The 23,226-nt window shown below is 36.0% G+C and overlaps 1 protein-coding gene across 4 annotated transcripts in view; it reads right to left on the minus strand.

The window, feature by feature from the left end:
* The window catches only part of TC2N (tandem C2 domains, nuclear), a 42,615-nt gene that overhangs the window by 1,163 nt on the left and 18,226 nt on the right, over positions 1 to 23,226 (minus strand). For 3 of the 4 annotated variants that reach the window (XM_023628293.2, XM_070249426.1, XM_023628294.2), the window contains exons 4-12: positions 18,347 to 18,514; positions 17,156 to 17,247; positions 15,875 to 15,950; positions 15,235 to 15,335; positions 14,721 to 14,837; positions 11,330 to 11,521; positions 7,199 to 7,313; positions 4,740 to 4,939; positions 2,393 to 2,467 (exon numbers count right to left, since the gene is read on the minus strand). In XM_023628293.2, coding sequence (XP_023484061.2) covers positions 2,393 to 2,467; positions 4,740 to 4,939; positions 7,199 to 7,313; positions 11,330 to 11,521; positions 14,721 to 14,837; positions 15,235 to 15,335; positions 15,875 to 15,950; positions 17,156 to 17,247; positions 18,347 to 18,514 — 1,136 coding nt within the window. Of the gene's footprint in view, positions 1 to 397; positions 2,468 to 4,739; positions 4,940 to 7,198; positions 7,314 to 11,329; positions 11,522 to 14,720; positions 14,838 to 15,234; positions 15,336 to 15,874; positions 15,951 to 17,155; positions 17,248 to 18,346; positions 18,515 to 23,226 lie in introns of those variants that run through there. The other variant, XM_023628295.2, reaches the window with a different exon arrangement.

The following is a 23,226-nucleotide window of genomic DNA, read 5'->3' on the forward strand; positions in this document are numbered from 1 at the left end:
TTTTTCTCATGAGTAGCTATTAACAGAAGAGTGTGTTTCTTTTTATATTTTTACATAAAGCTTCAAAGAAACAACAAGAATATCATCTGTACTCAGTACCCTTCACCCAAAAAAGGCTCAAGTAAACACTAATTAAAATATCTGAGATCTTAGTTGTGTCAATACTTATCTAACTGAAAGGTCTTTTAAATGAAAAGGTTTTCTTTAAATTGCTTTATTTACCTAGGATTCTAAGACATATAAGAAACCAAGAAGTCATAGCTTTCCCTCAAATTATACATTATATACATATTGAAAAAATATTAAAAGTTAAATAAACTAAAAATTGAGTTAAATACATTACATATAATAAATTTAGGTATTGAAAGCATTAATAGAACACAAAAAACTGCTCAAATGAAATTCTAGATCTTTTAAAATAATGAAGTCTGTTATTTATTATCTAAAAGCCAAAACATTTACTTCTGTGGTGGCTATTGAAGTAGTTGCATTTGCAGAGGGTTTTTAGGCAGTGAAACAACTCTGTATGGAACTTTGGTAGTGGACGCACATCGTTATGCATTTGTCAAAGCTCAGAGAATGTAAAACATCAAGAGGGAACCCTAATGTAAACTATGGACTTTGGGTGATGATGGGTCAATGTAGGTTCATTCATTTTAACAAATGCACCACTCTAATGCGAGATGCTGACAGTGGGGTAGGCTGTGCTTGCGGGGGTCAGGGGTATATGGGAACTCTGTACCTTCCTCTCAATTTTGCTGTGAATCTAAAACTTCTCTAAAAAATAAAGTCTATTTAAAAATAATTTTCTTAATAGTTGCCATTTGTCTCAAAGATTCAAAATACTACCACACAAGGTGATTTCTCTTAAAAGTCCATGTGAGTAATGACCAATACGCCATTTTTCACAAATCTAAAAAAAATTATTTTACAATGCACAGTGTCAGATACCTGTCAACACCACCAGAATACCATACACTCTAGGCAGTAGAAGCAAGGGGCATGCAAAGTATGTATATTTTGCAGCTTGAGGAGGTGGTACCCAGGAAAAGGGGAATTCAGTGTTTATTTGGGAAAATCTTAATGAGATACACAAAACTTAAGGACTGGAATGAAGAGGGTGTGCTTAAGCTATCATAAAGGATATTTCTGGCCTAAAACATCACCATCTATCTCTTGGCACGTGTGGGTCAGGTAAGAGAGGAAGAAAAATGGAAGACATGAACACAGAGCACTTGGTCTACTCATTAGCAAAAATTAAGTCAAATTTTCCAAGATCAGGAACGGCATTACTCATTTTTCCAAACAGCTGCTCTTTCGGCCATAGCTTGTATGGCCAACTAAACTGAAGCTACCTGCACATACCGAGTTCTATGAGTACCTAAGAGAAACTGTGATAGAAAATACTTTCTGCTCTATCATGTATGATCATTTAAAACACATGGGAAAATACTCCAACGCTGTGGATTACAGAACAATGTATATTTAAAAAACTAAAAACAAGGAAGTGATGATCAAAAAATATTGAATTTGCTACTTAAGCTCATTTCATTCTGCTAATTAGGATGGGCCATACAGATGATAATGGGCCATATGGATGAGGATCTTCTTTCAATTCCAATTAAAATAAAGAGTAAACTACTTGCGGGAGGAAAACATGCAAAATGTGTGTATGCAGGGTTTCCAATTAAACCTTTCAGTGTTTTCATTTATTCTTGCCAAAATAGTTCTCTATATCTGAAGTTCCTTGGAGATAAAGAGCTTACAAAGTGGCAATGTGATGCCTTACATGTAAGAAATGGTAAACACAGGGCGCAAACTTTCCTCAAGTACTGACGAGTTGAAGTGGTTCAATTCATTTTTGCTTTCTGAGAGAAAATACGTAACAAAAGGTAAACGGTGGAGTCGAGATCTCATCAGTGGTGACTAGCACTGAAACAGTTGGTGGGAAAGTCTTCTAAATGTCTAAAAGTACTAGAAGAGACTTGATACACTAGATTTTGAATATCTAGGTAAAGCTTCAAAGAAACCCATAAACATAATATAGCAATAACTATCGGCGGCTGATATTCTCATTGATGTCATAATTTACTTAGTTGCCCTAGGAATACTATCCTTTCATTTACTGTCTATTTCAGCAGTTTTAAAATAATTCCTCTACTTGGGATATCTGATATAATTCACCCCATTTTTTATCAAGTTTAATTTTCTATCAGATCCATTATATACTATAATTATGGCCTCCATAAATGAATCGACAAATGCATTAATTTGTCTCTTCTCATTGGTAGGAAACTGAAACCATAAGTCTTCTAAAAGAACATCAAGTTCTTCACCAAATGAATGTGTGAAGTCTTCAAGACGGATTTAATTTGTGCCACTTGATAACCACCTTTTCTGGGTTTGTAACTGTCTCTTTCCACTGGTTCACTGCTTCGACGTTATTACTGTCTTCACTTATCCAAATCTGTAAAGGAACAATACAATAACTTAACTTAACACAATAACGGTAATTGAGTTCAAACAGTTAATTATTCTCATTGAGGAAAGACAACTGGAAGTTTGGTTTACATATTTTCAATTAAACATCTTTCCATTTTTCCAAAAGTTTGATTTCTCTATTTGAAACTTAAATGTTAAAACATTTAACCTATTTAGTTTCCCTAAAGACTATGTTATATGATTCAATTCAATCTAAAAATTCAATGTGTGATATTACAAAATCATTTTCCCCAAAAACAGTTTCCTTTCTTAGTCAATAAATCTAGGAGCTCAACTTAAAATTGATCCTGGTCACTCAAAAACATTTTTGTAAAGATTAACTGAGACTAACCATGATTTTTGTTTTAAAAAAAAGATTGGCACCTGAGCTAATATCTGTTGCCAATCTTCTATTTTTTTCTTCCTTCTTCTCCCCAAAGCCCCCCAGCACACAGTTGTATATTCTAGTTGTGGGTGCCTCTGGTTGTGCTACGTGGGATGCCACCTCAGCAAGGCTTGATGAATGGTGCCGTGTCCGTGACCAGTATTCGAACTGGTGATAGCCTGGGCTGCCAAAGCAGAGCATGCGAGCTTAACCACTCGGCCGCAGAACTGGTCCCACAAATCATGATTTAATTTAAATTGGTAAGGAATGTGCATTTTAAAGTACTTTTACATTAAATAAAACTATAATTTTAATTGAAATCTAATAGTCATCCTTGATCCATAGTAAATAATTCATAGTACCTATCACTTATGTAACTTTAGATAACAGATGTGAATGAACTTGGGAAAACCGTAAAGCATTATGCAAATGCAAGACGTCACAATGGTGACATATCATGGAGGCAAGGTGGGCAAGGAATCAAAAAGCCTGAATTTTCACCTCAGCTATAGCACTAACAAATGCTGTTACTTTGGGATTAACTTCTCTGAGACTCAGTTTCTAATTCTTTTAAACAAAGAAATTGGAGCAGGTTAGTGGTTTTCAAACTTTTTTCCCTTCATTTTTTGGTCTGAAGAACTTTTCTGTCAAATAAAACCTTACAAAGAACCTTAATAGAAAAAACAGATGACATCAGAGTGCTTCGATTGATAAAGTAGTGGGAGGCCTTGAGTCCACATTTGGCTGCCCCATCATGGTGGCTGCTAAGGCAACAAACGAGCTGGAGGGAACAGACAATCAGCAGGAACCTTTCCAGAATTATTCTTTTTAACTAGAATCTCAACCAAAAAAGTGGAACCACCAAAGCTGTTCCCCTGACAATCATTTGTCAAGTAAATCTGCTCTACTCCAACGTGATAGCTGAGGCTTGACAATATAGGAAAACTAACTGAATTCACTTCACAGGCCTCATGGCTTTGAAGAGTATGTTAGTTACATCAATTCTTGAGTTCAAACTCTTTCCCATATAAGAATAAATGAAGAACAACAAAGCTACAATACTTTTTACAACTATTTTAGGTAAAATCTATGAAGAAGTGAGTCAGAGAGTTAACATTAATCTTTGAAAATTCACATACAATTTGACGATTTTATGCAGACTGGTAATAACATCTTGCTGGTAAGCAAAAGCTTTTAAACCAATAATAGAGATTCTGGAATTTAAACGTGACTCAAACAATTGCAATTAAGATAAAAGATAACGGACACATACCACTAATCCACTGAGAGTAAGGAAAGAAACTACAAAAGCAAAGAAGTTCCTGCAGGATTGGCAAGTGAGCAAGTGTCATGTTGTCTAATACAAATTTCTAAGAATTTTTAAATAAGGTAATCTAGAACCAACACTGACCTTCTAAATAATACCACAACCGCTGTTAAAATTGATGTTTTCTAGGAATTCAAATCTAATATAATTCAGTTAGTAGCATAAAGAGTTAAAACATTAAACTGAACCTGAAACAGAATAAAGTAAGTTGAATATCTAAAACCTTAAGAAATTTGATTTAAATACTTGCTGTTCCCTCCTTGACAAGGAACAAGTCAGCAGAACTGACAAAACGATCTTACAGTCTTTAAAGCTGAAAAGCTCAGAAAAAGACTTAAGAGCCTGATTGCTCAGAAATTCCACCTATTTATATTGAAGCAAAAAGTGTGCCAAGAGTTAATTTTGGTGGCAACATTGAATTTTATGACACTGAAGAATTTTACTATACCCAACTTAAATTTTATCCTGTATTCTCTTTGTTAACCAACTTTATTAAATGCATAGAAAAGTAAAAGGAAAGAATTCAAATAAAAACTCCCTACTAACCTGCCCCACAAAGTGTCTTCTTCTCACGGAGCTTCGACTATAAAGCTTAATGAGAAAAATAATTTCTTTTTCATTCTGTATAAGCGGAAAGATCATAGTCTCTCCCCACTTTACTCTTCCATTGGAGGCCTTCAGCAAGCGTGTCTTCTTCTTATAAATCAACTCTCCTGAGCTAAACATTGCCACCTTCACAAAAAAACCTAAAATGCAAGAAATTTGGATATATAAAATTTTATTTAAAATGCTATATAAAGATACATATCTATATGTCTATTGGAAAAATACAAATAAGCCACTTTTAAAGATCTGAGGAGCTACTGCCGTAACAGAAAAGTTCTCTAGTAAACTTTCTAATTTTCATCACACTTTGCAAATAGCTACCGTAAGCTCAATGAATTTAACCTCCCTCTAACCTGAATGCCACTGAAGACTGGAATTGCAGGCGTGAGTAACAAAGGAGCACACGTTGAAAACGACTGCACAAGTGAGAGGTGCCAGCTCCTTGCACAGCTAGAGGAATTTATTTCACAATTTTATATGGGGAAAATTCTTTGCTTGAGACTCTAGAAGTCAAACATACGCCCACTAGAGAAAATCTATTCTTTAAATAAATCTGAGATGCAGAGCTTCCAGTAACGGTACGCTAGCCTGTACAAACTCACCTTGCCATAGGTAAAAATGATAAACTCTGGGAAAAACTTTAAAAGCAACTGTTCGAGACACTAAAGATTGACCAAAAGCAGGAAGGAATTGGAGGAGTCAAATTCTAAAAGATGGGAACTGTATTGGGTAAAATTTAGGTTTACGTGGCTTTTCACCTAAGCATACTCCGGAGTCTGACTGATACACAGTGCTTACAACTCAAGCAGAAAGTGCAGTCTGACAGACTTGAGTAGTTATAGGGCAGCAAGAAAGCGAGGAGGGAATTTCCAGAAAGGAGGGAGATGCAAAGTGAGGACTGAACTGACCGTCAGATTTATAAAATGGAGGTCATCGGTAATCCTGACTGGCAGTTTTGATGAAAATAAAAGGGAGACACCTGTTAATGTAATAAATTGCATCTGTAGACTTCTACGGTTGTCCTTGTTTCTTAGACTTAACCCTAGGTAGTCCTGGTAATCTATTCTTTTAATGTCAAGTTGGATTCTATTTGCTTATTTTTTATTTTTTGATTTTCCATCTATCTACGTACGTGATGGTAGCTACAGCTACTTTTTGTGTGTGCTATCTTTTCTGTTTTGACATCAAAAATATGCTAACCTCATAAAGTTACTTTTTCCTACTTTTTTTTTCATGCTCTGGAACAGCTTATCCAGAATAAGGAATTATATGTTCCTTGAAAGTTTGGCAGAATCTGCCAGTAGAATCATCTTGGTCTGGTGCTTTTCTTAGAGACAGGTCTTTAACTACTTTTACATGGTTATTGTGTTATTCAGATTTTCTCCCTCTTCTGGAGTGAATTTCAACAATTTTTTACTTAGAAAATCATTTATTTTATATAGCTGTTCAAATGAATTGGTATAGTTATAAACGGTATTGTCTTATTTATTACTGAATCTCTTCTGAATTTGAAATTATATCATCTTTCTTGTTCATGTTTTCTTTATTTTTCGCTTGATCTGACCTCCTACAGGTTGGTCTATTTTAACGATCTTTTCAAACGAAAAGCTTTTGGTTTTATTGATTATGTCTTTTGTTGTTGACTCCATATTCATCAACTTCAACTTTAGCTTTAATTGCCTACTTCTACTTTCCTGTGTGTTTGCTGTTTTTCTAGTTTCCTGAATTGAATGCTCAGTGGCATTTATTTTCAGTCTTTATAGCTACAGTGGACATCCACTGCTTTTGCCTGCCTCCAGATATTTCCTCTTCTAATAGGAAAAAAGAGCACTCTTACCCGACGCTTAGCCCTTGAGGCAGGACTGACCTCAAACCTCCAACCCGAGGGGCAGCCGCATGAACCTCCAGCCCAAGGGGCAGCCGCATGAACCAGGCCTAGACAACTCAAGTATCAGAACCCTTGGTTGTACCCAAAGATGCAGGGAGGGAAAAGTGTTTCAAGGTTTGTGTTTGATATTTTTGTTTTTTTTGAAATTAAGTTTCTAGTTAGCAGAGTATCCAACAAAGAACACAGACCTGGAGAGAGGATAAATTATCTAGGCTGGTGACATATCTGACAGTCCGCTGGACACTCAACCTGTGTTAACAAATGAGCTAAACAAGGAACAGCATCAAATGCAGAGCTCACAATTGGATAAGAGTCAAGAGACCAGCGGATTAAGGAAGACACACTGGCTAAAATTTGAAATCCAATAGAGTAATTTTAACTTAAAAGTAAGTACTTAAGTCAAATAACAAAAGTAACTAAGATTTTAATCTCCATTGTAAGAAATGTAGGAAAAAACTATCTTTCACTAATATTTTCTGAAAATTTCACTTTGAGTCACTGCTATACTTACTCGAAGTCAGAGGTGTTGATGAGCTTGGGAGGTATTGTGCCTCAAGAATCTGTAACTGAATTCTGCTATTTACTGCTTGAAAGCAAGTCCCCAATTCAAGCTCTGCGTGGCAAACCTGCATATCAAAAAAGCGTCATTTGGTAATTAAGAACAAAGTTTTGGGATATTTCAAAAATTCAAAACTAAAGAGCTAAGGTTAGAGATTTGGAACAGGCTGCTTTTTATTGACACACAAAGCTGTATGTTTTAAGAGAAGGTTAAGATAAATGTCATGGATTCTGTAAATATGAGGTTTTCACTTTCATGATTTCTGAAAATACAAGTTACACCTACATACCGATCCTTCGAAATCAGGGAGACCAAAAGACAATTCAAACTAAAAACAAATTAAATGTCTGAGCAGTTTTACTAGAGAAAATGTCAGCGAAATAAACACCCAAAGAGCACGCTTTCGAAAGACTTAAATGTAGCCATTTGAATTATTTTTTGAAGAACATATGAAATACAATAAAAAATGTTAGACATGAGAATCATCAATTTTTCTAATTGTAGAAATCAGAGTAGGTGCTACCAAAATCAGAAGACAAAGGATTACTAGAATCAACAGATTTGTGGATTCAGAGCTGAATTACCATGCTGAATGGAAGCAAAGCCAAAGAGGAGAGGTGGCAGGAAGGAAGCTAGTGAAAGTGACGAGGCAGGAAACAACAAGGAAATGGGCAAAGAAAACCTGAGGCAACAAGAAAATGAAGGAGACGCAGACAGGAGGAAAAGGTAAAATGTGCTCTTCAGTACTGCTGACTCAGAGCAGAAGAAAGTTGGGAATTTGTCTGTGAAACAGAACACAAGCCAACCCACGTATGTGGATTCCAAGGTCCCTGGAGTGAAAAATAAAAGAAAGAAACATAAAGTCGTCCAAACACAAAAACATCACCATTCACGTGTTGAAAAGAATAAGAATGGGGAAAAAGCAAGAACACAATGTTAACGGTCTCGCTTAGGGCTCAGCACACACTTCCGTCTTTGCTCCTACTGATGCCAACAGAGCTACAAACCAGCTGAAGGACACTTCATTTGGTTTCAGATTTGATAATCGCCCAGTATTCTCCAATAATTGGCTCAAGGCTCATTGAAAAAGAACCTTTCTATGTATATACCATTGACTGAATCTTGGGCATTTTCTTAAAACATCATTCTGTGTTTTAAAATTGGTCATGCCATAAGAAATCAAGAGAGAGACAGTAAAAAGAGAATCACCTAACAGGACAGACTCAACTGTTGAGGTTACACTCCTCCTTGAAAAGTCTAAAATGATGACAGAAGTTGTCTATTTTGCCAACAAATGCTGAATTTACTGCTTTTGCTTTAATCAGAAAGAGAATGGATTAATATATCTTTTCACATGAACTCATTCAGTAGCTACATGTAAAATAAAACCTTTGCTGATGAAAAAAAATGTCCTTGGCATTTTAAAAAATACAGTACTGTTTACAAAACACAAAGGAAATCATGGATACAAATTTTTCATTATAGTTTTCTACCCACAATGTAATAACACATAAAAACACTTAATGGTGGCAAAATTTCTCTTAGTGTTACATACTTCTAGAGTTCACTCTCATAAAACAGAGCAGCATTTGGTAACAGGTTTACCATTTCTTACTTGCCAAGGTGATTTCACAAATTCAATTTATGTTCCAGGATATTAATCCAGATCATGGACTATTCAAAGTGGGTTTCAATCTCATAATAACCGCAAAATTAAAATTCCAATCAATTGGCTGGTATATATTAAGTGCATTTTTAATGAGCACAAAACTATGGAAGATACATGATCTCTATTCCTGAATAATGTATTATTTTTTAAAGAAAAGAAAACTTTATTAGCCTTCCTGGAATTGTCGAAAGTGAAATGTTAAGCACAACCAGAGAAAACCACGATCTGGTGATGTTTGAGAATAGTTTTTTAGGGGGGGCAACACATGGCAGAGTTCAGAGAGCTGGTCTGGAGTCAGGATGCTTCCTTCCAAATCCTGGCTCCTCGGCTACCGGCTCTATGAACTCAGGCAAGCACTTCAGTGTCCTGGTCTCCACAACAGGGACAACAAGGGCAGCAGCTCATAAGTTTGGTGTGAGCATTTCATCACTTAGGACCAATTCAGCCGCATGGTGAGTCTCCACGAATGTCAGCGATTTGTTCAGGCAAATCTTGTCTCCTCCACATTATCCAACAGAGAAATCTGGGTTCTCAAATGAACATGTGACTATTTGTCAAGGTCAAGAAATCTGTCCTGAAGAAGTTGTTAGCTCTACATGAAAGTTGTGCTGTTCGGGGTGAAAGCTGTCAGAGTAGAGGATGGGTATGTAAGTCTGGCTCTTTCAACGTCACAACTAGAATGCCAATTGTCCTCCTCAACACAGGAAACAAAGCATGCTAATCTTGCTTTAGCCAGTAACAGGAAACATTCACGCTCAGTAACATAAAGTCACTGGTCCAGTATAGCCCAAAAGCTCTTCTTTTGGGCATCAATCTTTGTATCCCTAGCATCTGGCATATAAACAGATAGACGAATGTTTACAAGACCTCCCATATATGAAATACAATTTGGTAGAAACTTAGCCATAATCACTCATTCAATTCCCCTACGCAGGTAAGATTACAATGTTTTAATTCCCCAGAAATTACCTTTGCTGAGTTTTCTTCTGATAGACTCTACTAGTAGTCTTTAAAGTTTTAATATCTGAATTATCCGTTTGAATAATATATTTGTGCCTTCTGTAAAATATGGTTGCAGATGAATGTCTACTAAGCTAGTTTCAAAGATGCAAGTGATAAACTCCCCTCACAGTTACAAATCTGCTATATTTTAACAGAAAATAACAACAATCTAATTTAGCATGCTTTCACTCATCATGTATCTTTCATACCTACCTACATACAAACATTCAATGCCAAGAATATGACAGCCCCTTATTAAGAGCACAGCAAAAGAGGAAGAAAACACATGAAAGCTTGACCCTAGTTTTGTTTTGTTTAAAACAAGTAATTTAAATAATTCTAAATTGCGATAAATGCTATAAAGAAAATATACTGGGGTTGGAGACAGAAAATAACGGACAAGAAATAACGATCAAGAAATTTCAACTCTTCTTGATCAATTATAGTATTTCTTTGTTTTTTATTGGTTTTTATTTTTTAACCCCTAATTTCCCCTCTACTTCAGTGGTTCTCAAGCCAGGCTATACATTGGAATCATTGGGGGAGCTTTTGAAAACTACAGGTGCCCCTGCCCCCGCCCCAAAATCCTGATGTAAATGGTGTAGGTGTGGGCATTTTTCTAAAGCTCCCCAGGTGACTCTAACGTGTAGCCAGAGTTAAGAATCACTTCAAGTCACCTTAAATTTTTTTGAAAGTAGATAAAATATAAATCCTATATAAATTTAAAATCACATGTAGGTTTGACCTTATAAAAAGCTTATGACTGATTTCTATAAATGTTATCCCGGCATAGAAACTATATAATTAAATTATTAGGGATTTCTGAACAATTTAAAGACAACCTTCAGCCGGCTTTTTAAGAGGAGCAAATATGAGGTCTCAAAAACCAGTCAGCACTAGAGATAATCAAGTTCTCTACCAAAAACTCCAGCCGTAGGAACCTCCACTCTACTCCATTTACGGACAGATACGTAGCTTACTCAGGATTAAAACAACTTTCCTATCTACTTCAGTACAATCTCTGATTGAGGCTGGACTTTATGGTTCTTTCTTGCTTTTCCTAAGTTATCAGCTACTAAAAAAACTAAAAGAAAACAATTAATTAATAATTTGGAATTATTCATACTTCAGGGCTGTTTTCCCCTGAAGTATGAAACATTAATAAAAAATGTACTAGAAGAAGGTAACCCTAAGGTTATTTCCCAATGGAGAAAGAAAAGGGGTTCTGTTACCCTTTTATCAATTATTTAAAAAATATTATTAAACAATAAGATGATGATTATTATTGCTTCTTGAGAGCCTTCCTAATATACTCTAGAGGGTCAAGTTACACTCCAACAAACAAAAACTCATCCACTAAATAATCCTAAAAGGATGAAGTACTTTTAACCTTACACCCTATTATCACTTACAGAAATTTTTGAAAGTGGTGTTATATCCAGAGAGTAATCTGTCTCCTGTGTGCTCAGACTTCTGAGTGACAGTGAGCATTCTCCGATTGTCTTCTTCCTGGGAGTCTGGGTTTGAATCTTAAATACAAGCTTCACAGTTTGCAGACTTTGGAGTTTAATAGCAAATACAAAAGTTTCCATAAAGTCAATAGTCTAAAAAAAAAAAAGAAAATATAAAATCTATTTTAAAAGGACTGAAAAAAAGGGTGATATGCCAAAACAAAATAAACAAAAATAATATTTTATAATCTAGGAAAAGTAGATTGAATTTTTTACAACAACAAAAAATATTTTTCAATGTAAATGAAAATGAGAATGGCCATGAATTGTTTTTCCAGAATTTATCTTGGATACTGCCTTTCTTAATTTCACAAATCGTCCTTTTAGTCAGGAATTCAGGTCAATATTAACACCAAGTCCACCAGAATATCTTTTCCCTTTTGGAAAATTAGGTCGTTTTCCATCTCTGGTTCTGGAGTATCCTTCCTGCTATTCACAATTCTTCAACAGTCAGTAAGAGTGGTTCAAGAATCTCATGCGAGCTCTCTCAGTACACAAAATCTAACTTGTTCACATTAAGAGACTTGAATTCTTTCTTTAAAGGAGCTAACATTCTTCACATCTATCTGAGGCTTCAATTTCTCTTTCGGTGATGTTTGTTTCACCTTTTCTAATCTCAAAATCAACCTCCTTAATAGAGAAGACAAAGGAAAATACGAGTTTAAAATTCTACCTTCTCTTATAAGCATCCACCCCAAGCAACAAGTCAGTGTTTTCCATGCTCAGAATATTTTCAAATGTTCTTTTTATTACTTTTAACGCTTTTAAAACCTTGGCTTACCATAGGCTAACATCTTCTTGACACTAGACAGTTCTTTGCTATATACTTCCTTCTTTCCATCTTTAGTGCATCGTTTTGAAAATAAGTTTTTGCATGTTGAAAAGGCAAGATATCTGGGCAACTATATCAATATTTTAGACATTGTGCCCAAATTGTCACTTTTATTGCAATGGTTTTATATGTCTCTGTAGTCAGAATTGTGCTTTGGAGAGCTCCCCAACCACCTAAGCTATCGTTTTCTTTCAGAGTCTCAGGCCATAGGATCACACCAATAACACGTATACATAAAATGCTTAACTTTGAAACTCAGCTGCCATGAGCATACAAACGAAGCAAGAGTACTGGTTTACTTCACATTTTGCCACAATAGGGGTCTCCCAAACCACTTAATAAATAATAATAAATTTTAAAAGTAAGATTCTATGCAAGTTTTAATGTGAGAACATTTTTTCCTAACTTTTCCCAAATTAACTAAGTTTTACTTGAAAATCAAAAAGTGAAATTGTTTAATTCAGAAAGTATTCATCTCTGAGTGTCAGGATTATAACCAGAGTTAAGATTTATTTCCATCTAGACTTTCTATTATGCAGATTTTGGTAAAGTGAGATCCTAAGAAATATACATCAATTTTGATTACTGCCTTTCCACTTATTAAGAACATTTTGCCATGTCCTTAAAAACTCTTCCTAAACATTATTTCTCATGGCTGCCTAGTATTCCATCACATGGTGTCATGGTTTGAATTCTGTCCCCTCTAAAAGGATATGTGAAGTCCTAACCCCTAGAAACTCAGACTGTGACCTTATTTGGAAATAGGGTCACTGAAGATGTAATTGGTGAAGTTAAGGTGAGGTTACACTGGAGCAGACACACCCCTAATTCAATGTGACTGGTGTCCGTATAAGAAGACGGCCATGTGAAGACACAGACACAAGGGAGAAGGCCACGTGAAGATGGAAGCTGAGATGAGAATGAAGCCAAGGAACGCCAAGGACTGCCGGCCATCACCAGAAACTAGGAGAAAGGCACGGAACAGATTCTCCCTCAGAGAAGGAACCAAGACTGCTGACACCTTGATTTCAGACTTCCTCCAAAACTGTAAGAGGGAAATTTCTATTGTTCTAAGTCCCTCAGTTTGTGGTACTTTGTTATAAAAATCCTAGGAAACAATATACACGTATACCATGAGGCTTCTCAACCATTCCCCTGTATGAGGCATTTAGATCGTTTCCAACTTTTCTGCTATGAACAGAACTGCCAAGAACTTCACATATATATATATATATATATATTTGCATTTTAGTTTATTTCCACGGAACAGATTCCAAGTAGAATTGCTACACTAAAAAGTATAAATATTTAGGGACCCACTCGGTGGTGTAGTGGTTAAGTTCAGGTGCTCTGCTTAGGCAGCCTGGGTTTCACGGCTTCAGATCCCAGGCACAGACCCAGCACTGCTCATCAAGCCATGCTGTGGCAGCAACGCACACAAAGTAGAGGAAGACTGGCACAGATGTTAGCTCAGGGCTGCTCTTCCTCAGCAAAAAAAAAAGTGTAAATATTTTAAGATTTTGATGAGAATTGTCAAAATAATTTTCAAGAAGTTATATGTTCTAGAGTACTTGCAAAATTTCTCCTAATTTTAATAAGCAAAAAAAGGAAAACTGAAAGAAAAGAAAGTGAAAGCAATATGTAATTTAAATTTGTATTTCTATGATTACTAGTAAACTTTTTGCATGTTTATTAGTAATTTGAATTACCTTATTTTTTTTCTTTCTGCTTTTTCTCCCCAAATTCCCCCAGTACATAGTTGTATATTATAGTTGTGGGTCCTTCTAGTTGTGGCCCATGGACACCGCCTCAGCATGGCCTCACAAGTGGTGCCATGTCCACACCCAGGATCCAAACCAACAAAACCCTGGGCCGCCTCAATGGAGCGCACGAACTTAACCACTCGGCCACAGGGTGGGCCCCATGAATTGGCTTATTTTTAAATGATATGTTCTTGCAGGAGATACCCTTCATATGCATGGAAAAACACTAACTTTTCAACCCACATTAGAAGACAGAAATGAAGATATATTTAAGTTAACGTGAAATCTAGAATCTATAAAACCGATTTCGGGATTATTAGTCTTCCAGTTACAATAACTGCAAGCATTTAGAAGAAATTAATTGCAATCATGCAATTATTTCTCAAAGTCAAAGTGGGGTGGGGGAGAGAGGATGAAAACATACACATTATTTTCTTTCATATAAGAAAAGTAGTTTTCTTAGATATTATTCATTTTCTATATATTTATAGTGATTAAGATTTTCTTTTTAAATGTATCTTAATATTGGACAATGAACTATCAAATGTTTTTGAGGCTCAAAATTGTCTTTAAAAAGCAAAGGATACATACTTGTAGTTTCCCAAAAATAAACCACTTTCTTATTCCAATTCTTTACATGAGTTAAAGTGACAAATATGAGAAAAACATAAAAAGAAATTCAATCACGGCCACTTACATTGGAGCCTTCCTTGGCTGAAGATTTGAAATGCACTGGTTTGGGCAGTGTTAGCATTCCTTTTATAGAAATAGTAGGAGTGTCTCCATAACTAGAGGGCCAAGTTAAATCTCTGCACTAAAAAAATTAAAAATACAGTTTGAATTTCACAAAGGATGCTGACAATACAAATATTTGATGTATTTCTTGAGTTGATGTTAGATACAAACTATAAAAGTAAATTTTAGTCTGCTGAGAGCTCTTGTTTCATCTACATTGAAATAATTTAACATTTAATGTTTTAGATATCACATCAATTTCTTTCTTGAGGTTAAAAAACAAACCTCCTTCCATCATACCTACCGATTTATTTCCTTTAGATTCTTTATTAAATACTATTTTCTGCAAAATACTAAAGAACCTTAAATTCCAAAGAAGGTACTGGCCCATGCTCCACAAGAGAGCGACAGTAGATGCCTATAATTTCTAAATATTCAATTTTGTAAGAAAAGGCGGTATTAACTAATGAACTTACCTGTAAAACCGTGATCCAGATCTGCTCTACTGAAGAATTATAAAATACTTTCACGTTCAATCTCCCGAACTCTCTTTCGTCTCCTGACAGAGTAATTGTATCTGAATTGTGAAAGAACAAAGACGTCTGAATTGCTATGCAATCCTTCTAACCCGATTAAGCTTTGAGATGATCCAATTTTAAGAGCATAATTAAAAATGCTACAATTATTTTTTAAAGTTGCCAATTTAAAAAGACAAAAATCACACTTCAATGTTTCTGTTGAAGTCCTAGGGAAAAGGTATAAAAAGTACCTGGCTTAAAAACTTAACCCAATTATAGCCTGAGGGATTGAAGTTAAAACTAAGAAAAACTTTTCCAAACAACACTGATATGGCCTGAATACTGAATGCTTTAAGAAGTCCCTTCACTAATATATGCCAAAAATATATCTATATTTAACTGCCTCACTTTTTTTAACGATGCATTGCCTAAACACTAAAAAATGGATCATCTGATCTGTGTATTCACAGGCAGATAACACTGCCAACATAGGTATAATCATCTAGAGGTTTTTTACCTTATCATATTTACTTTCAAATTACTATTGGGTAGAAATAATTCCCTTAGGAATATAAAGATAGGACACTTTCTTCCTTACCCAGGCTTCGGTTACTCCCCTGAGAATTCTTCCTTGACGAACAACTACTGGGCACGCTGGAGAACGAATCATCTCTCTAGAAATAAAGTTCTTCTTTAGTTGGAAATCGCATATCAAGTTTTAAGGATTGTGAAATTTATGCCCCAATACCCTCCCAGTAACAAACCGCATGCGAATCATTCTGACAGTGTTACTGATCAGAATCTCCCACTTTTAGATAAGGGAGAGGAAAGAGGCCTTTTGTGTGGTTATCAGGAAAATCTTAAATATCTTAATATGGGAAAGGCTTTGCTGTTCTTGGTTTGGTCCTGTAATAAGGAGGAAGAGATTACTGCTTATGTTTCATACTTGAAAGTACTAATACAAATCAGAATATATTTAGAAGTGCCCTGTTACCTAAGAACCTGGAAAGCAGCAGTGACCAAAGCATGGTCCCTGCAGTCCGGGAGTATCAGCATCACCTGGAAACCAGTTAGAACTACAAATTCTGGCCCCGATGCAGGGATACTGACTGAATCGAAAGCTCTGGGGGTGAGGCCTGGCAATCCGTATTTTAACTCCAAACAATTCTGACGCATGTTCAAGAACTGGTGCTATAAAGAATTAAGTCTGCAAAACATTAACTCAAGTGAGGATAATTAAGGATTATTTAGAATACACTTCCATTTTAATAAGATATATGTATAGACATTCAGACGGGAAAAAATCCACAAGTATACATAACAATATTTTCATAGTGCTTTTACTCCCAGTTATAGAAATATAGGTGATTTGTCCTTTTACTTTGCTTAAGTCTACTTTCTAATTTTTAAATAATTATCACAGTTTACTTGTATTAAAAAAAGAAACTTTTTTTAAATATCAAAAAATTCTCAATTCTATCTCAAAAATAGGAGGACACTGTGTTAACATTAATGAATAACTAAAGTCCTACAGCTCAATAGAAATACTAACCAGGTAGTTATGATCAATAAAGAAAGTTAATTAAGCACTTGTAACTACACTATTTTAAATGACAACTGCCTCAAGATTGCCTGAGAGCACCAACGGAGAGACGCAGGAGTCATAAAGAAAAAAAAAGAAAAACTACTGCCTTCCAGTACCCAACTGAGAGCTTCCTAAAATAATGCACGTGGGTAACGCCAAGAGTTTCTTCTTCAGATAGTAGAATAGATACGTCTACAAAAAATATACAACGTGTTGTTCCTAATTCACACGTTTCTGAATTTTTAGCTTGAAAATAAATTATCACATATAATTAAATTGATATAAATAATTTACCTGGATGAATCTCTGAGATGAACTTGTAAGATCAAACATAGACTTGCTCAGCCCAGGGGAGCCAGGAAGTTTGGTGGTCCTTAAATCACAAACTACAAAGGGACATAAGAAAATTACTATTTTTATAGTAAAAAGGAAGAAACACTGGAATTCCACTTAATTATAATGGACTAAATCTCTATAGCAATATATCATGAATACAGTATACAAATCTATTTAAGAGGGGAAGCCTTCTAATGAAGCTAAAAAAATTGTTTTTCAATTATTTTACTTTTATTTGAACCAGAAACCAACATAAATCAAACACCACATTTTCACATCCACATCAAACAGCATGCAGGGAAAATTCATTCTTTTTCGTTACATGACTCAATTCTTCATCCCAGAAAAATAATCTAAGAGGACGTAAGTCCTCTGTGCTGAATGCAACTCAACTGTTTAGTGAAACTTATTACATTAAAAAAATCAAATCTGAATACCATGTGCTCCTGTATTTTGAGTTTCCCTTCTACACTGTAAGATCCTTCAAGAATAGAACTCCGTATGCTAATTGTGTATTCTAGCATAGTGCTGAAATAAATAAATATTTAAATAAATACTTCAGCTTGATTTTCAGTACCTCATCCTGAATTTGGTAGTCGACATAACTATATATATCAAAAACCCGAAAAACAGTGAGAATTCTATGAATCAGATGCATACAAGATAGACTATAACTGACACCGTCTCAAATAGGAAACTAAGAAAGTTCTAAAATCATTATGGCATTTTCTATTTTCTTTGTTTATATTTCTAATCATATCATGAGTTTCCAAACTCATCATTTTAACTGAATAGGGCAAAAAAGAAAAAAGCTAGTAAATATCTGTTGCAGACTTTATGAATGTATAGATGACATATAAAATATACACAAAATAATCTGAAAACAAAACTTCTTTTAAAAAAGGACAGTTAAAATGGAATTTGGAACTACCAACACATATAACTCAGTATTCTTTCAATTTTTGTCTTGGATATAATACCTTGGACAAGTCGTGACATTTATCACATCACTTCTGAAGTCTGCTCTTCTCTTATTTTTAAATTGTTTTTCATAACATGAATCATTTCTTCCGGGGCCTCAGATTTAATTTGACTTCTCCATTTGTTAAAGAGAAACACAAGAGGAGGAAAACAAAAAAAATTTCATACCTGATCCATACAATCTCGTCGCTTCCGAACGAGGAGGAAAGCGCCGACTCAGATCAGGTGAAACGTGCTGATACATATAGAATGGGTTATAGACATCATAGCTGGGGACATGCTGGGATGAACCGGAAAGTTCCACCTTCCGATCTCCAAAAGATGCTCTGGCAGATCCTGAAAGCAAGTGTTTCTAAAGTTTTACAACATCCTCTTCTTGGAGTTATTAGCCAACAGCTGATGCACCCAAAGCAAAGGAAAAGAATTTTGTCTCGAGTAACACTATATCACATGCCTTTGCATCTAAAAAAAATGAGCACACATTTACTGAGTTCTAACTGTGTGGAGTATTCTGCCAGGGATCAGCCATGCACTCTGCTTCAAGAAAGCCTGGTAAATTTTTGGTATTTTTCTTTGCCTCAAAGACAATTCTGTATTCTGTGATTTAAGCTTCCTTTTATTATTCTACTTACACAAATAACATCTTTAAGTAAAAATATTATCTTTTTTTTGGAGATGCATTCTTTTCATGAAGACACAGAACATTTATAAAAATTGACTACATGCTGAGATACACAGAGCAAGTCTCAATAAATTTTAAAGGACTGAAATGATACAGAGTATGTTCTCTAGCCACAATGCAATAAAGTTATAAGTCAAATAAACTGAACAGAAAATATTTATATCAAATATATAAGGACAAAGAATAACCAAAACGATAACCTTTAAGCAGAAAAACAAGACTGAAAGGTTTGCTGTACTGGATATTAAGAACAGAATATGGGCACAATTATAAGATCAGTGGAACAGAACAGAAAGCCCAGAAAGAGACACCCATTTTACGGACACTTGATTTATAATCAATGGGGCAATGCACAACAGTAGGGAGAGAATGGACTTTTCACCAAAAGGTAGTAAGACAAGTGGATACTGATACAGGAAAAAAAAGAAACCTTCATCCCAACTAAATATATTCACAAAAAATTAATTCCACATGGATTGTAGATCTAAATTAAATGTTAAAGGCAAACCAATAAAACTTCTATATTTAAGTAAATTTATAAGAAAGTTTTCACGTCCTTTGGTGGAGAAGCACTTCTTAAATGGAAGATAGCATTAAACAGAAAACAATTTTAATAAACTGAATGGCCTTAAAATTGAAATTTCTATTTGTCAAAAGACTATTTAAGGGAGTGAAAAGGCAACCCATAGAGTGGGAGAAGACATGTGCAACAAATACAACTGCCAAAGGGCTCCTATCTACAATATGTGAGACACTCCCACAAATCACTAAGAAAAAGACAGGAGAGCCTAGATACAAACTGGCTGAACACTGAAGCAGGTACTTCAGAAGAGAGGCTATCGAAAGAGTCAATAAAAGTGACCCGGTGCTCCACTGCATTAGTCAAGAGGAAAACCTAAGCTAGAACTCCAACGAGACACCACTACACACTCACCGGGATGGTTACCATTGAAAAGCCTGACAACAGCGTTAGCAAGAAAGTAAAGCACTGGGAACTATCATAACCTGCTGGTGGGAAGGTCAAGTGATGCAGCTGCCATGGGAAACAGTTTGCAATTTCTACTAAAGCTGAAGATATGTATACCCTATGACCCAAAACGTCATTCTGGGACAGACACACAATTGAAATGCCTGCACCTGTGCACCAAGAGACAAGTACAAGAATGTTCATCATTGTCTATAATAGCCAAAAATTGGAAAAAACTCAAATGTCTATCAACAGTAAATAAACTGTAGTGTACGCTTACTAGATAAAAACACCTTCCAGTAAGCTATAGAGAAACACTACTGTCTACCATGTTATTTAGATTACAACAGAATAGATACACACTTACTGTACAAATATGAAAACAAAGTGAAGCTACTAACAATTTGAATGAATCTCACAAACCTAATGTTAAATGAAAGAACTCAAAACAAAAGAATCTATACTGAATATGTAATTTCATTTACATCAAGGTCAGAAAACAGAAAAAACTAAGCCACAACATTTAGGGAAATGGGCTCAGGTAATAAAAGTAAGAAAAGCAAGAAAGTGATTACAACCACTGGGATACTGATTACTCTGGAGGGACTGAAAAGGAGGAAGACGCAGGCGTTGGGGTTGCTGCTAACTCTATTTCTTTACTTGAGTGGTGACTATGCACATGTTTTGCTTTGTAATAAATCACTGAGCTGTAAACTTCAATTCTGCTTCTTTTTGCTGGATGTGTTTTATATTTCACAATTTAAAAAGGGTAAAACAATAGATCAGATTTCCTTCAAAGTTAATAATCACATTGGAAGTAATAGATAAACATAAAATAAAGTTTTTTAAATGTTTAAACTATGGTCATGTTTTAATTCCTTTTGTCCCATTTAAAACCGAACCCACAGTACAGGGTAATATTTTCTGAATTGAGCTAAACCATAAAACAGGTGGCTTCACACTGAGTTCAGAAAAGAAAAATAAGATATGGAGTTATGAGGTGAGATTTTATCCTCACCCTTGTTCAAATGACTCTGTGTGCAAGCCAAGCACAGACACAGGCAGAGGGGTGCCAAGAGGGAATATGATGCCAGAGAGCCTTACGAGGGCCTCTCCCCCTTATAAGCTAACACTTAAATCATGCAGCACACAAACACTGCTACAAAAGTCTGTTTATGGTAACAGAACAGCACCGCCAGGAGTGTGAGCACCAAAGATGACTCACTGCCTTTGGAGGCTGAATCCAAAAGGAATATTCTGATTTCAGTTTTCCCTTACAAATAAGCAACTGGAGAATTCCAATTTTCCCCTCAAACACTATACCGTGGTATCATTTTTAAAGTTCAAGAGGAATTTCTCTCCAGTTACAGAACTACAATGCTATAAAACTAAATGTAAAGTTGCACAATTGCTTACACCTCTCAAAAGCTCTATTTAAAATTTCAGTGTTCATCCAAAAAGCATTTTCTTGATGGAGAGAGAGACAGATGCATGATAAAGCAAGCCCAGTAAAATGTTAATGACAGAATCTGTATGTTATCAAAGTAGTAAGCTGCAGCTGTAATCAGACCCACAAGCAAGTACGCAAGGCGACAAAACAAATTCCCAGCATTCTAGTCAATATTTCAGCCATCATTGACAGCGGCCTGCCCTGTCTTAATGTCTCCATGCCAGCCCACCACTCCCACAGCATACACACACATTTGACTTTTATAATTAAGCACCAAGAATACATTTTGACTCTAGTTAAATAAAGTAATTTTCTCTCCAGTATGCTAAAAATCAGATAGCTTTGCCACATCTTCAGTGAGCCTGTAATTTCTGTGTAAACCAATTTCTTACTCATTCAACTCAAAAAGTAATCTGCTTTCTAGTGATACAATGGGGGAAAAAAAGCTGAAGAAAAACTATCACATATTGCCAGGGAGGTATTTCTTACTTATTTTCTTATTATGAAAATAATACATAAAATACCCCAAGGATAGACAATTTATTAAATAAATTATGGTACACCCATATGATTTAATACTATGCAGGCATTAAAAAGCAATGAATAATGAAAACATGCTCACAACACACAATGTGAATAAAACAGATTACAAGGCTGTTTAGGGCTGGCCCGGTGGCGCAGGGGTTAAGTTCGCATGTTCTGCTTCGGCGGTCCAGGGTTCGCCGGTTCGGATCCCGGGTGTAGGCATGGCACTGCTTGGCAAGCCATGCTGTGGTAGGCATCCCACATATAAAGTAGAGGAAGATGGGCACAGATGTTTGCTCAGGGCCAGTCTTCCTCAGCAAAAAGAGGAGGATTGGCAGCAGATGTTAGCTCAGGGCTAATCTTCCTCAAAAAAAAAAAAAAAAAAGACTGTTTATAGTTTAACCCCAATGTTGTCAAACAGGTACAAGAGAAAGAGAAAGATCAACTGATTGGGGTATCCTGTGAGCCAGAACTTTTAAAAATGACTTTTAAGGGGCCAGCCTGGTGCCGCAGCGGTTAAGTGCACATATTCCACTTCGGCGGCCTGGGGTTTGTGGGTTCAGATGCTGGGTGCAGACATGGCACCACTTGGCAAGCCATGCTGTGGCAGGCGTCCCACACAGAAAGTAGAGGAAGATGGGCACAGATGTTAGCTCAGGGCCAGTCTTCCTCAGCAAAAAGAGGAGGATTGGCAGCAGATGTTAGCTCAGGGCTAATCTTCCTCAAAAATAATGAATTTTGAGACATACTACTGATCTGTGCAAAACAAAGTGATAGGTCAGGGTTTATCTTTCCGTGTTTCTTTAAAAAAACCTTCACTCCTACCAGATCCAACTCTCCTGTAGACAAGAATGATAAACTCCAGGGGGCCGGCCCAGTGGCACAACGGTTAGGTTTGCACGCTCTGCTTTGACGGCCCAGGGTTCACTAGTTCGGATCCCAGGCGCAAACCTACGCACCGCTTGGCAAGCCATGCTGTGGCAGGCATCCCACATATAAAGTAGAGGAAGATGGGCATGAATATTAGCTCAGAGCCAGTCTTCCTCAGCAAAAAGAGGAGCATCGGCAGCAGGTGTTAGCTCAGGGCTAATCTTCCCCCTCCCCCCTCAAAAAAAAAAAAAAAGAATGATAAACTCTAGACCAAAAACTAAATGAACAAAAATCCTGAAGGCACTGGAGAGAGAACAAAAGCAGTGCAGATTCTGGACAAGACGTGACTCTTGGAAAAAACGGAATGGCGCAAAGTGAATTACGTGGTTTTTAATGACTTTTAGACTGAGGGCAAGCTAAAGTTGGCCCCAAGCAGGGCAGATAAAACTCCAATAGAAAATCCACAGTCTGTCTGGCCTGAAGAACCAGAAAGCAGAGTTCAGAGCAACCACAGCCGCTAGAAAGTAAGGTGGGAATCTTAGAAAGGAGAGAGC

This window comes from Equus caballus, chromosome 24, assembly GCF_041296265.1.
Source record: "Equus caballus isolate H_3958 breed thoroughbred chromosome 24, TB-T2T, whole genome shotgun sequence".
NCBI lineage: Eukaryota > Metazoa > Chordata > Mammalia > Perissodactyla > Equidae > Equus > Equus caballus.